Genomic DNA, 15505 nt, shown 5'->3' on the forward strand with positions numbered 1-15505 from the left:
TTATCTTTAACATAAGAAAATGCTCTAGGGGTTGTATAGACCATTGTGGTGGTAAGGTTACCACCAGGAAATCAGCAAATTGCAGGTAGTGGTTGGAAAAATATTAGAGCAGAAAACTCTGCATTATTTCTCCACTAAACTCCAAAATAGATAACTAAGTCTGGAGTTCATTGTTTTTTATCCTCATCCCTCTGCTTCAGAAAAGACAACAAAACAAAACAAAAAAATGTTAGGAACAATTCAACCAATCACAGTATTAAACGTTTAGCAGTTGCCTCATATCTACAAAGCATCTTATCGAACAATTGGGAAACTAGAGCCATTCTCAGTGGCCTTGCACAGGTTACACGGTCTCCATGGAGAGTAGTTTGTTGGAACCATTTGGCTAGCATGAAGGCAGTTATCCTCATAAACCATTCATCGGACAAATGAGAAAGAGGTACCTCTCTGGGTTTCTGCCAAAGTTTAGATTTTAACTGTCTGAATTCTGCCTTATGAAGGGACATTATTATTTCAAAAGAAGTGGAAGCTACAAGTAGAGGTTTTTTTTTTTATTATTATTATTTTAAAACCAAAGAACAGAGGTTGAAAATCATTTCTGAAAAGGGCCCCAGAGTAAATATTTCAGGCTTTGTGGACTACAAGGTCTTGGTTGCAACCCTCCGCTCTACAGTTTGAAAACAAATGAGCTGGGTGGGATTCCAATAAAACTTTATTTACACAAGTAGGCAGTGGGAAGATTTGGCCCCTGGGCTGTAGTTTACTGACCCCTGCTGTGGAGAGCTGGTAATGGGAGCAGTGGCTTCATGACTTAGCATTTGGGGAACATTGGAATCTCTCTAGCCTCAAGAGGAGACTGCCATGGAAAAATAAATTAATGATTGCTAAATTCTTACTGAGGAAAATAAGAGACTTTTAATGTGCACCCCCAACGTGTCTTCTTCTCTCTTCGAAGGATGGGTTTTATTGTGTTTGAATCCAGACACTTAGTGACTCTAGGACAAAAACGTATTTGATTGTCCTAAGAATGTACTCTTACATCCTTTTGTCTGCAAATAGCCAGCTTCCTAGCTGCACATGAGATTGGACAGCTGAGGTATAGACTTTCTTCTAAGGCCCCATCTTGGCTGTTGGCACACATTCTGGCCTTTTTCTTTGTCTTTGCCCTTTTGAAGCAACTCTGTCATTTATCTCCCAAACAGATGTTGCCGTCAGTTACCTTATGCCCAGCTCCAAAGATGGGCATATGGCTCCATCTAACCCATTGTCACCTTGTACTCAAATCCGCAGCAGGGAAGCTGGAGGAAGGCACTGCCTGGCAGGCTGCCAGGACCCTGGGGATTCAGCACCATGTCTCCCATAAATGTGGTGAAGTCTGCCAATTCCTGGATTTCAAGGTTTTCTCCTGGGACCCCTTTTGTTTCCTTCCCTGCTTCTAACTTGAATTGACTGAGGAAAAAAAAAAAAAAAAAGAGTAAGAGCTATTGAATACAGGAACTCATATTTGTCTTCTCATTTTGCTCCTCAGGAAACGGGCCACCCACAGTGTTGGCAAAAGGAAGGGCAGCCAGAAGGACCTCCGGCCACCTGATCTGTGGATCCATCATGAAGAAATGGAGATGAAAAATATTGAGAAGCCAGCAGGCACTGACCCGACAGGAAGGGACTCTCCCATCCAGAGTTGCCAAGACCTCACACCAGTCAGTCACAGCCAGTCAGAAACCCAACTGGGGAGCAAAAGCACCTCTCATTCAGGTAATGCCCTTCTCTCTGGATTTAGGAAGAAAAGCCCACACTGAACCCCACAGAGGAGCTCTCTGCTCCCTCTTTTGTGGACCCACCCTTCCCACTAACTTGCAGGTCACTTGCCAGTAGTTAAATAATCTGATATAAATGTGGTCGGTTCACCAGGTTTAGTGTCTATTCCATCATCCTGTTGACTGCCTTTTAGAGTCATAATGCTTCTTGAAACTTCTGAGAGGTAGGAAGTGATGCCCTTGGGATGTATTGAAATGTGAAGGCTAAGTGAATCGATTGCCTTTTGTTGCCTCTTGTTTTGTCAAGGCAAAATCCAAAGCCGTTTGCATGTATTTTAGTTCCCAGTGTCTGTGAACATTTGATTTTAAAGTTGTTATCAATTCCCTGCTTTAAAAAATCATACCAGGAACTCCTGAAGTATGAAAACATCACCTGTTCTATTATTTTACCTTGATTACTATAGAGATCAACTATCGTTCCTGTGCAATCACATGACATGATCACCAGCTTGGTCTAATAGTCTGTCTGAAGGCTCTAGCGGCACACAAAGTGATCTAATTAAAAAAAAAAAAAAGAAGGCCTACTGTTTAATGATTGGGTGCAAAACAATCCATGTCCAGGAATAACTGAGAAATCCAGAAAGTGGTTGTAAGATATCTCACTTTCAGTGGGTTCTAGAGTTTCAAAATGCTTATGGGAAGTTGAATAATTAACCCACTACTCTCATCAAAAAAATCTCTTGGTCTACTATGTGTTTGTAGAATGAGGGGATTTTTTTAAAAACCAGATTAAAACATTTTAGTTGTTTGAGTATGTAACTGGTGGATTAGACCTTCTTACAGAGTTGTTTAAATGAGGACTTTGATTACTGATTTTTTTTTTAATGGCCATATCCATGGCATATAGAAGTTCCCTGGCCAGGGACTGAATCCGAGCCATAGCTGTGACCTACACCACAGCTGTGGTAATATGAGATCCTTTAACCTGCTGCACCAGGCTGAGGATCAAACTCACAACTCCGCAGCAAACTAAGGTGCTGCAGTCAAGTTCTTAACCCACTGCACCACAGCAGGAACTCCTTTAATTACTTATTTTTCAATCATGAGTTTAGTATTCCTTTTTAGACCTTAAATAATATCTCAAGCAGGGTTCCTAACTTCTCTGCCACTTTAAATTATTAAAAAGTATAGTCTAGTTCCATTAAAAATTATTCTGAAATTTACTTATCTTCTTTTTTTAAATGATTTTTATTCTTTCCATCATAGCTGGTTTACAGTGTTCTGTCAATTTTCTTCTACTGTACAGCAAGGTGACCCAGTCATACATACACATATACATAAGTGACTAGATATAGTTCCCAGTACTATACAGCAGGATCTCATTGCTTATCCATTCCAAAGGCAATAGTTTGCATCTATTAACCCCAAATTCCTAGTCCATCCTACTCCCTCTCCTCCCCTTCTCCCTCGGTAACCACAAGTCTGTTCTCCAAATCCATGAGTTTCTTTTATGTGGAAAGTTTCATTTGTATCATATATTAGATTCCAGATGTATGTGATATCGTATAGTATTTGTCTTTTTCATTCTGACTTCACTTAGTATGAGAGTCTCTAGTTCCATCCATGTTGCTGCAAATGGCATTATTTTGTTCTTTTTATGGCTGAGTAGTATTCCATTGTGTATATATACCACATCTTCTTAATCCATTCATCTGTTGATGGACATTTAGGTTGTTTCCATGTCCTGGCTATGTGAATAGTGCTGCAATGAACATTTGGGTACATGTATCTTTTTCAAGGAAAGTTTTGTCCAGATATATGCCCAAGAGTGGAATTGCTGGGTCATATGGTAATTCTATATTTAGTTTTCTAAGATACCCCCATACTGTTTTCCATAGTGGTTGTGCCAATTTGCATTCCCACCAACAGTGTAGGAGGGTTCCCTTTTCTCCATACCCTCTCTACCTTTGTTATTTGTGGACTTATTTATGATGGTGTGACATTCTGAAATTTAAATTAAAAAATCTTCTCCCATTATGGCCTGGCAGACTTTTTGCTCTGAGGACTGGGGACTACAATTTGTTTTTTAAATCCTCCAGCATCTTGGAGTAAAATGGATTGGTGGAGGTGGAATGGAAAGAGGGGGCACATTCCATTTCAGAAACACTTTTACCCATTCTTGCCACCTACCTGCTCTTCCTGGCTTTGTGGGGGTGATGGAGACAGAAGGTGAAGAAAAGATGGGAAGAGAAAAGGAAAGAGGGAAGGAAGAAAGCACAGTTTGTGAAGTTGTTCATGATTTTCTGGGCACATTAGCTATCTTCATGTGGCATCCAAATTCTTAGGAAATACAATATGAATTCTTTATGAGATCCTGTGGGGTGCCTCCCCTGGCCAATTCCATGACCTGGGATATCAAGTCAGGGCTTAATCCTCTCCCTCCAGGAATGGCTCTAAATGTCATCCTCACTGGCCCTCTGGTGGGTCAGGTCTACTTAAATGAATTCCAGCAAGAGGACTCAAGTCTGACCCACTTTTGAAGTGCCCACATGACCCAGAGGAAGCTCCTACATCTTTTATGACCCAAAAGATGAGAGGGCTTTTAATCCACATTGGCCCTCTCTCAACCTTGCTTTCTTTAATGACCTCTCCCTCTGTTTAAATAGACACAAGGTAGACCAGCAAGCCTGCTATCTGAATAAGCTTCTACTTGGAGAATGAATAAAAGATTATTTTACAGTAATCCCAGTAGTCTATGGGTGTTCATTCCTATAGCTTTGCTCCATACCAGACATACTGAATGGAAGAACATCTCTGCCTCTCACTGGAGAGAATGAAATTGCCTCTAAGCCCTCAGAAGATTTTGCTAATGATATCTATGATTCCTAATTCTTGATTTTTCCCTTATTTCTATATTCATATGCCAGTTAGGGGTAGCCAGACAACTTTTGATGTCTCTTGATAAATCTTGGGAAAAGTTTGACTCCAAATGATGACTGTTTTCTTTAGAATGAGAGGATAGTTGTACCTATCTGTCTTTAATTTGAGGACCCTCTTGCCAGCTCCATAATAACAAGGAAAGTAGAACTCAAAATCCTGTTTGTTATACTTTACAATACATGAAGTGTTCTCTATGCTGTCTTGGTTAAGAGGACAAAATGCTGATTATAAGGATTAATGTTGTTTAAAATGGCCATGCTATTCAAATCAATCTACAGATTTAATGGAATCCCTGTCAAAATACTCTTAACATTTTTCATGGAACTAGAACAAATTATCTTATATCATTTGTGAAACCACAAAAGACCCCAAATTGTCAAAACAGTCTTGAGAAAAAAAGTACGAAGTTGAAGGTATCAGGCTCCCTGGGTTCAGAGGAGGATACTACTTTGTATACTACAAAGCTATAGCAATCCAAACAGAATGGTACTGGCACAAAAACAGACACATAGACAGTGGAAAAGAATAAAGAGCCCCCAAATAAACCTAGGTACCTGTGGTTAATCTATGACAAATTAGACAAAAACATACAAAGGAGAAAAGATAGTTTCTTCAATAAGTGATGCTGGGAAAACTGGAAAGCTACATGTAAAATAATGAGCTTACATTTCCTCAATGTTGAACTCAAATGAATAAAAACGAACTCAAAATGGATTAAGGACTTAAATGTAAGAGCTGAAAGCATAAAACTCCTAGAAGAGAAGATAGGCAGTATACTCTTCAACATAGACCATAGCATTATTTTTTGGATCTTTCTCCTAAAGAAAAAGAAATAAAAGCCACAATTAAAAAAAATGGAACCAACTTAAATTTAAAAGCTTTTTCACAGTAAAGGAAACCATTGACAAAATAACAAGAAAGCCTACTGAAAGAGAAAATATATTTCCAAATGATATGACTGACCAGGGTTTATATCCCCAAAAAAAAAATAAACAGCTCATACAACTCAATATCAAAAAACAAAACAAAACAAAGAGCTTAAAAAAATGGGCAGAAGACCTGAATTGACATTTTTTCAAAGTCATACAGATGGCTACCACACACATGAAAATTGCTCAGCATAGCTAATTATTAGAGAAACGCAAATCAAAACCACAATGATATATCACCTCACATCTGTCAGAAAGGCTATCATCAAAAAGAACACAGATAACAAATGTTGGTGAAAATGTGGAGAAAAGGGAACTCTTTATTCACCATAGGTGGGAATATAAGATGGTACAGCCACTGTGGAAAACAGTATTATAGGAGGTTCCTCGAAACTAAAAATAGAATTACTGTGCGGTCCAGCATTTCTACTCCTGGGTATATATCCAAAAAAAAAAAAAACTTATGTATAAACACTAATTTAAAAAGATATATGCTCCCCAGTATTCATAGCAAAACTATTTACAATAGCTGAAGTATGGATATAACCAAAGTGTCCATCAACAGATGAGCATGTTAGGAATATGTGGCTTGTATACGCAATGGAATATTATTCAGCCATGGAAAAGAATGAAATTCTACCAGTTGTGGCAACATGGATGGACCTAGAAAATATTATGCTTAGTGAAATAAGTCAGACAGAAATAAAAATAGTACATAGCTTATTTGCAGAATCTAGAAAATAAAACGAATGAATTTACATAGCAAAACAATTTGTTTTCTATATATAGAAAACAAAACTAGTGGTTACCAGTGGGAAGAGGAAAGGGAGAAGGAGCAAAATAGAAGAGAGTTCCCTTTTCTCCACATTTTCACCAACATTTGTTATCTGTGTTCTTTTTGATGATAGCCTTTCTGACAGATGTGAGGTGATATATCATTGTGGTTTTGATTTGCATTTCTCTAATAATTAGCTATGTTGAAAACAAACTAGTGGTCACCAGTGGGAAGAGGGAAGGGAGGAGGAGCAAAATAGGGGATTGGGTTAGGAGATACAGACTACTCTGCATAAAGTTGATAAACAACACAGATGAATTGTACAACACAGGAAATTATAGCTGTTATTTTGTAATAACTTTTAATCTACGCAAATACTGAATCATTTCACTGCACACCTGAAAATAATATAATATCGTACATTAACCGTATTTCAATTAAAAAATTATAAAACTGCATGTCAATGAATAGTACACTTTCTAGTGATACATAGTATTCAGAACAACAATTTTATTTTTCAACATACATTTTTATAAAATTTTCAAATCTGCATAAATCATTGTATCATTACTGTTTATGGCTCTTTATTAGGATACATTTATGGAATTATAATAAATTTATATAGATATACCTAACTGAATTTTGAAGATGGTAGTTTGTTCCCTGTGGTTTTATAGTATGATGCCGTGTCTTTGGAATGTTAGTACTGGTTGCAAAGATTGTGGTAAATTCATACAGTTGAGTATTATGATACTATTAATTATATTCCTCACTTATTTATTGAAAAAGAAAGATTTTTATTCTTTAAAGAAGGCCACAAAATAATATATATGATATAATGGCATTTAAAAAAATAAATATATACATACATATGTAAATATTATTAATAAAATAATAATGGTTCCTCCTGGGTAACAAGGTTATGGTAAATTTTATTAATGTTTGTATAGTGATACCATATTGATTGGTTAACAAAACAGTAGGTACTATTATCTTAAACATCAATATAATGAAAAAGGCATTGGCATTCCTGGCTAGAAATGAAGTGTTGCCTCATTAAAGAAAGTATGTCTCTCAGGATTATGGTTTTTCTTTTAGGTCAAGACACAGAAGAAGCAGGGAGCTCCATGTCTACTCTGGAGAGGTCACTGGCTGCACGCCGAGCCACCCGGGCCAAGCTTATGATCCCTATGGATGCTCAGTCCAACAATCCTGGTGAGTAACGATGGGTACCGCAATGAAGACAGGAGAAAATTTCTGTTTATTACTTTTGTATATACATATCAAAAACTAGAGTTTTCTCTGAGCTTTCTGGGAAAATAGACATAATGAGGAATGACTGAACTATGTGTAGAATTCATAATTTTCACTTTGTTATTGTATGTGTTTACACAATCAAATGATCTACTGGCAAACAGGTAATTCATATTTAAGAAATTACAAAAAATGCAAATAGATGTTAACAGAGTTAGGATTTCTGCCATGAATTGATCTTATTCTAATGCCCATCTTCATAGATTTTTAAATATTTTTTAATATGGCCGTTTTTCAAACTTAAGTAATCTAGCACCCTTGAAATAAATACTGAGATGATCACTTTGACTATCCTCTTGTTGAAGTTTTCTGTCATACGCCCACATTCACTGAAGATATTAGTAGCTGGGAATCGTTTCCTCTCCAATTACCTCTGTGATCTATCTTGATAATTACAATATCCATGCAGATAATCCATCTGATGTTAGTCCCTTTCTGTTACCTACAATATTAGTTTGTTCTCATCTTAATTTATCAATTCCATGTCACAGACTAAACCAACAATTGCACCCACTACAAAATGTCAGTTTCTATCATCCCTTTTTCTAATACCTTATTACTTTCCTGTCACCTATTTTATTGCACCCTTGCCAACAATTTGTCAATCCCACTTGGACCTTCAGTACATTAACTCTGCAACCTCCCATTGTCCCTCATCTCCCTTATGTCTTCATTTCCATCTGAACTCAGCTTCCAAGCTATCATCATTCATTACTTTAAGACCCTTGCAAACACCCTCATCTCCTTCTTCCCTTTCACATTCACCTAAAAAAACAAAAACAAACAAACAAAAACTCATCCTTGGTTAAATCAGCTCCTGTTCCAACACTGACCATGTACCCTATCAGCTGACTTTGGAGAAATCACATAACCTGTTTACTGGGTATTTAAGACCATAAATCCAAGATGAACTGTCATCTTTTTGGAAATAACACTCATTTCTCTTAATCAGTAATTGTCTTACTTTGCAAGATGAATGTCTCATATATATTCTTACTTTTCAGACTCCCAGTACCTTTCTTCTTTTCCCACTCCCAGCTAATAGGAGTGCTTTCTCTATCACCAAGAAATGAGCAGCACTCAGAAATGGTATCCTTATCCACCCATCAAACCTAGTAGATCTATTTTTGCTCCTATCTAGGGCTAGCTCTTTCTCTTGAGGACATCCCTTCTCCCCAGTTAAGGACTATTCTGTAATCATTCCTTCCCTTTTTGCATCAGCAGTTTCCCCTCCTACTGATAACTTCAGTAAGTGCATAAACATTATCCCATAACACCTGTTTTAAAGCATCCTCCCTGGAACTACTTGCCCTTCCAACTAAAGCACACACCCCCTTTCCAGACAAAACAACAAACCTACTAAAAGTTGTCTAGACTTATGTTTTTCTCTTTAAATCATCCTCACAAGTTTTAATGACATTTTCATAGTCCCTCTCTACTGAAACCAAGGTTGCCAAGATTATCAATAATCTCCATATTGTCTTACCAAATGATCAGTTCTCCGATGCTCAGCAAAAGTTGACATACTTTCTCACTATTATTTTCCTGAAACACTTTCACCACTTGGCTGTGGTATTCTAAATGTTCCTAGTTTTCATCCTAGCCCACTGGCTGTTCCTGTTTGTTAGTGCTTAACTTATTCATCCTTTTCTTCCCAATCTTTCAGAGGCAAGGAGTATCCTAGGGCTCAGTGTGCAAGCTTCTTTCTTCTATCTACACTAGCTTCTTAGATGTCGTCAACTAGTACCAATGGCTTCAATGCTATTTAAATGCTCATGAATCCCCAGTCTTATCACTAGCTTAATCTCTTCCTGAAATCCCCATCAATTTCCATCTAAAATATTGACTAACCTCATGCACATGGCTATCCTGTTAGGCAAGCTGGAGTCTCTATTGTGGCTCAGCGGGTAAATAACATGACATAGTGTCTGCGAAGATACAGGTTCACCCTGGCCTTGCTCAGTGGGTTAAGGATTCAGCGTTGCCACAGCTGTGGTGTAGGTCAAAAATATGGCTTGGACCTGGTATTGCTGTGCCTGTGGAGTAGGCCCACAGCTGCAGCTCTGATTCAACCCCTACTCTGGGAACTTCCATATGCTGCAGGTGTGACTGTAAAAAGAAAAGCATAATAATAGTAATAGGCAAGCCAAGTAGGCTCAAAGTGGAAACCTCCCTCTTCCATAATTCCTTCCTCCAAATTCCAAACTTCATCATCGTACTGTTTTCTCCATTCAATCCATGGCACCACTGTTCATCCATTTACTCTTGTTTAAAAACTCGAATTTCATACTTCTTTATATGAATTTCCTCATATTCCAAATTCAGTCTTTTACAAAATCCTGTAGTTCCTGCTTTCAAAATGTGTCCCAGATATGACCATTCCTTTTCTTCTCCACTCTTTTCCCCTTATCCAAGCCACTGCCCTCTCTTATAGATTGTAGACTGTAGCTGTAAGCTTATAACTAATCTATTTATTTTAGCTCTTGACACAACAGTAAGTTGTCTACACCGCAGCTTTTTAATATGTGAATTATATCATGTTATTCCTCTTGACATCCCATCACGTGTGGAACAAAATCCACTGATTTTACCATGCCCTATAAGGCACCCTGTGATCCAGCCTCTGACACACCCTTTACTTGGTTTCCTGCGTCTCCTTTCTATAATCCATTTCAGCCACACAGCTCTCCTCTCTGTTCCTTGGAGAATCACAAACTCGGGGACTTTTCACTTACTGCTCTCTTTGTCTGGAATCTCTTTTCACTTAGCTTTTTTCCCTCATTTTATCCAGGTGTTATTCACCTGCCACCACCATGAACAGACAAGGGTCTTCCTTCACCATTGCCTAAGAGCATTCTTTGTCACTCCCTACCCTCTTTATTCTCTTTCATTTTTTTTTCTTCGTTAATATATATAATTATCCTCCTTGCTTTGTGTGTGTGTGTGTTTACTTATTATCTGTTTTCTGTATTTTAGTATAAGTGCCATGAGGACAGAGATATTGCCTGCTTTGATCCCTTCTTACCCTCAATACCGAGAATACCCAGAACAGAGGTTGGCCCATGGTAGGCACTCAATCAATACAGTTAAGACAAATGAACTCATGGTTGTTTCTACCTACTATATGTCATGGTTCCTCTCTGTTTCAGTATATCTCTCACTTTTATTATCAGTGTAAAAACTTACATGGAGTTTATAATAAATACCAAATGTTCTTTGGCCTATTTTATTAAGAAGAGAACTAAGACTTGGTGAGTTGAAGCACCTAGCTTGCAGTCATACAGAGAGTAATTGGCAGAGTCAGCATTTGGACTCAGAACTGACTTGGGATTTCTGCACTCTAATCATTCTGTTCCCAGCTGCATTCCTCTGGGAAGCTGTTGTCCTTTTCCTTTCATTCCTTTCACTACTTAGAGAGACACTGTACACTTCACTGCCTATATTTTTTTTTCCTTCCATCTACTTTCCTCTTGTAACTAAGGTCTATCTGTGACGATCTTCTTTAGCTTTCTTCCTAAAAATCATTGTATTTCATAATCTTCGTGGGCTTTTCTCTCGCATATGTTACTTCCTTATCTAAGTTCCCATATCCCTTTGACTTTTTTCTTCCAAAATACCTTTTGAATCTCTGGCTACCTTTTCAGTCCCCAGAGTCATATGTTTATTCTCCTGTTTATGGCCTCACACCTGAACTTTCGAAGCAGCTCTCTAATTAGTCTTCCTCTCTCTAGTATCTTTCAGACTTCTTTATATTCTGCTTGCCAAATTTCTTCCTGAAACAACTTAAACATGGCATTTCACTCTATACACTTTCCCCAATAGCACCTCATTGTCTTTCAGAAAAAACACCAACTCCTGAACATACCATATTAAAGCCTACATTTCTAGTATATGTTGCTTGCTATGTTTGTGTATATGTGTGTGTATCTTGGATTCTAATATGTGTGTGTGTGTGTGTGTGTGTGTGTGTGTGTGTGTGTGTGTGTGTGTGTGTATCTTAGACTGCCAAGCCAAACTAATCACCAGTTTACAAATACGCATTACCCTTTTTCCTTCTGAATACTTTTTAATTACCTTTTGAAATGACTTGGTGGCTATCTCTATCTAACAAAGCTCTATGCATCTTTCAAAGCCCAGAGAGATATTGATGTTCTCATAAATTCTTTCCTCTATGGTTAGTCCATCTGAAATGGCTTTCTTTCTTTTGTTTTCTTACCCTTTCTTTTTACCACTTCTGTGGCACTCATTGCACAGAGTACTACCTCATATGCTTAGGTATTCAGGTCCACATCTTCTCTCCTCTAACAGATTGTGTATTACATGATAAGGAAAGAATGTATCTGATTCATCTTCATACCCAACCCTGTATAACTTAATACCTAGCATGAAATAGGTACTTGCTAAATATCTGTCAAGTGAATGACTAGATGAATAAATGTATTACAAGAATGCCTTTTTTTGTAAGAATGCCTTTCCTGTAAATGTAAGAATGTCTGATGTTTATAACACATCAGTGTTTTAGGGCTCTTTTTCAGCAGTGATAGAATATCCTCTAATAAAATTTTCTGATATAGGGCAGTTAGAAGTGTTTTCATTAAACAGTAAAGGAAAGAATGTGCTCAGAAAGAAAGAAAAATGACATGGAATCTAACAAGTATTGAGAACTTCTGAATATTATTCACTTGCTAAACTCCTTGATAATATTATTTCATTTAATCCTCATAATGTTGTCACATGGTGAGATTATCTTGATTTTATAAATGGGAAACAGAGATTCATACAGCTCAAGAAACTTACTCCAGGGCACACCTGTGTGATCTCTGAGCTTCTATGGTGTCTTGTTTTCCAGAGAAATATATGCCTTATATTATTTATATTCTTTCTTAAAGATTTTTTTTTGATAGTAGCTTCTCTAGTTTACAAACATAGAAACCAAGGTTCTGAGAGTCTGAATCTAAAATCTGCACTTAAGTCTATTGATTTCACTGCACTGCATCATGTGGCCACTGCAAGCTCTGAATTGCTCTATGCCTGAGACAGCAAACCTTCTCTTATCCTCAACATCTTCTTCTACATGAATGTGGACCCTAAAATGACAAGTAATTTATGTCTTTTTTATTTTTAAAAGTATCGTAGAAGGCATGTATATATATATATATATATGATTTTAAACAGTTAAATACATTTATAAAATACATAGAGATACTCTGACTCAGCAGTTCCATACCCAGATATATTCCAGTCTTGGGTATATATCCACAGAAATAATTAATATGCTCACCCAAAGACATGTGTAAGAATGTTTTTGGCAATACCAGTCATCATATAATATCTCCGTTACTTTGTTATATATATAATATATTCACACAATAGAATATCATGTGGCAGTAAAAATGAACAAACTGAAACTACACAAACAATATGGAGAGGCTCAGAGATATAATTTTGCAAGAGAGAAACCTAACACATCTATATGATTCAACTTATGTAAAGTTCAAAACAGACAAAATAATCTCTGAGGTTAGAATTCAAAAGAGTAGTTACTCTTGATAAGTGGTGATTAGTTCACAGAAGAAACCCTGGGGCAACTTCTGAGATTGTTCCATTTCATGCCCTGGATGATGGTTACAAAACATTTCACTTTGGAAAACCACCAAGAGCTACCGAGGATATTCAATTTTCAATATGTGTATTATACTCTTTTTTTTTGTCTTTTTGCTATTTCTTGGGCCGCTCCTGCGGCATGTGGAGATTCCCAGGCTAGGGGTCCAATCGGAGCTGCAGCCACTGGCCTACGCCAGAGCCACAGCAACGTGGGATCCGAGCCGCGTCTGCAACCTACACCACAGCTCACAGCAACGCCGGATCGTTAACCCACTGAGCAAGGGCAGGGACCGAACCCGCAACCTCATGGTTCCTAGTCGGATTCATTAACCACTGCGCCATGACGGGAACTCCTCAATATGTGTATTATACTTAAATACAACTTTGATAAGAAATGAAGAGCCCATAGAATATGTATCTTTTGAAATAACTTTGTCACATTGCACTCTTTATTGCCTACACACTCTATTGCTAAAACTCATCTAGCAAGAGAAAATGACTTTAGCATATAATCAAAGTTGATTTTAAAATAAATTCTTAGGCTTTCTGATAAATAAAATAGGTTCTTTGCAATTGACATGATTGATAGGCCTTTGGTAACTAGACTGAAAAAACTGTAGATTTGTATCTTGGCAGAGTTATGATTTCATTCAGAATAGTAAATACATTTACTGATAGCCTCACTTGCAATTACTTGGATTTACTAGGGTATCGAATCTTATATAAACCAAATCATAGCATAGTTTAGATTTCCAGTCACATGTGTAAAGATGTTTGCTGTTGCACTTAAGAATTGCTATTTTTATAAGATTATATTCCCACCTCCCTTGACATATCTCACCACGTTCTATAAAATGTTAATTGGCACATAAAATATAGACTATCTGAAGTGTTTTTAGCTCTGAAAACCCATGGGAAATGGTATTTAATTTCATTGAAATGCAAAAATCTGTTTATTTGTCTAAGATTATACATCTTGGTTGAAAACATTATGTGGCATATGCTGCTTCTCACCCCTGAACACACTTCACACTAAGATACCGATGCCCATGAGAAGCAGAGCATCTGAAAGAACAGGCAGGAGAAAAACCCAGATATTCTGATTTCCCCTGTCCAGTCTTTCCTAGAAAATTGAAACTTTCCTATTTTTATCATGGCCAAAGAATTATTTTAAGTGTTTTTTTCTTTATCTAAATGAAATTAATTCTGAGACATAAGAAGCCTCAAATATAACTTTCCTTAAATTTTCAAGGATAAGTAAGGGTTATATGCTGTGTTTCTAGGAATCAGACTCTGAACAGAGATTGAAGAGCAGGAGATTTATTAGCAAGTGCTTTCTGGAATAACACCTGTGAGGGAAAAGGATGTAGCCTTCTAGGAGGGAGATATTGAACTGATGCTGCAGTTTAATGGAGGCCTCAACTAACCACAGGTTGCTCTGGTGCTGGGATTGTCCTTGTTCCTTGTCCCAGATGAGGAGCAGGCTGCTCCTAGGAAGTAAGGTGTAACCTTGAGTGAGTAACGTCTTTGCTGAGAGCAGTTCCTGGAGAATGCAGGTTTTTGGTTTTTGGTTGTTGTTTTTTTTTGTTTTGTTTTGTTTTGTTTTAATTTTCAGTATTTTATTACTCATTGGGACATAACTATGTGTTTGGCCCTAGAAAAATTCCCTTTCTATTTTCAACTTGTGTTTTCTTCCTCTGCAAAATGAGGGATATAGATGGAAGCAGATACCCTGCTAGATCACATCAATTGTACAATTTTAATTATCTACCATATGAGAATTTGTCAGGTAAAAGCCTCTTGAATTTCATTTTTTTTCAGGGTTTTTTTTTTCTTTCATTGTAAATATATAAGGGAAAAAATGTAAAGTCAGCCTTTAAAGAAAAATGAAGTCTCAAAAACATTAACCTAGAGTCTAAGAAAAGACTGAGGAAAGGCAGAGCATATAATTTTGCTTTTATGATAGGATGGATACTGGCTTTGAGCCTTTCTAGAACATTCTCTATGAAAACCAACTCTTTTTTTTTTCCGCATTCTCATTATTTGCTTTAATTTAGTTTTAATGATAACTTTTAAGTTGGTTTCTGTCCTCTCAGTCTTGAATGTCATTCTTCATTCTTCTTTGAATTTCTGCAGGAAGAGTATTTTTATGTATCCCTATAACTGTCACAGTGCTGCATAAATAA

The 15505-nt window shown here is 37.1% G+C and overlaps 1 protein-coding gene across 1 annotated transcript in view; it reads left to right on the forward strand.

Annotated features, from left to right (window-relative positions):
• The window catches only part of DCC (DCC netrin 1 receptor), a 1209032-nt gene that overhangs the window by 1120420 nt on the left and 73107 nt on the right, over window positions 1-15505 (forward strand). Inside the window, exons 24-25 of the mRNA XM_047769428.1 lie at window positions 1529-1755; window positions 7500-7616. Coding sequence (XP_047625384.1) covers window positions 1529-1755; window positions 7500-7616 — 344 coding nt within the window. The remainder of the gene's footprint in view (window positions 1-1528; window positions 1756-7499; window positions 7617-15505) is intronic.

This window comes from Phacochoerus africanus, chromosome 2 (assembly GCF_016906955.1).
Source record: "Phacochoerus africanus isolate WHEZ1 chromosome 2, ROS_Pafr_v1, whole genome shotgun sequence".
NCBI lineage: Eukaryota > Metazoa > Chordata > Mammalia > Artiodactyla > Suidae > Phacochoerus > Phacochoerus africanus.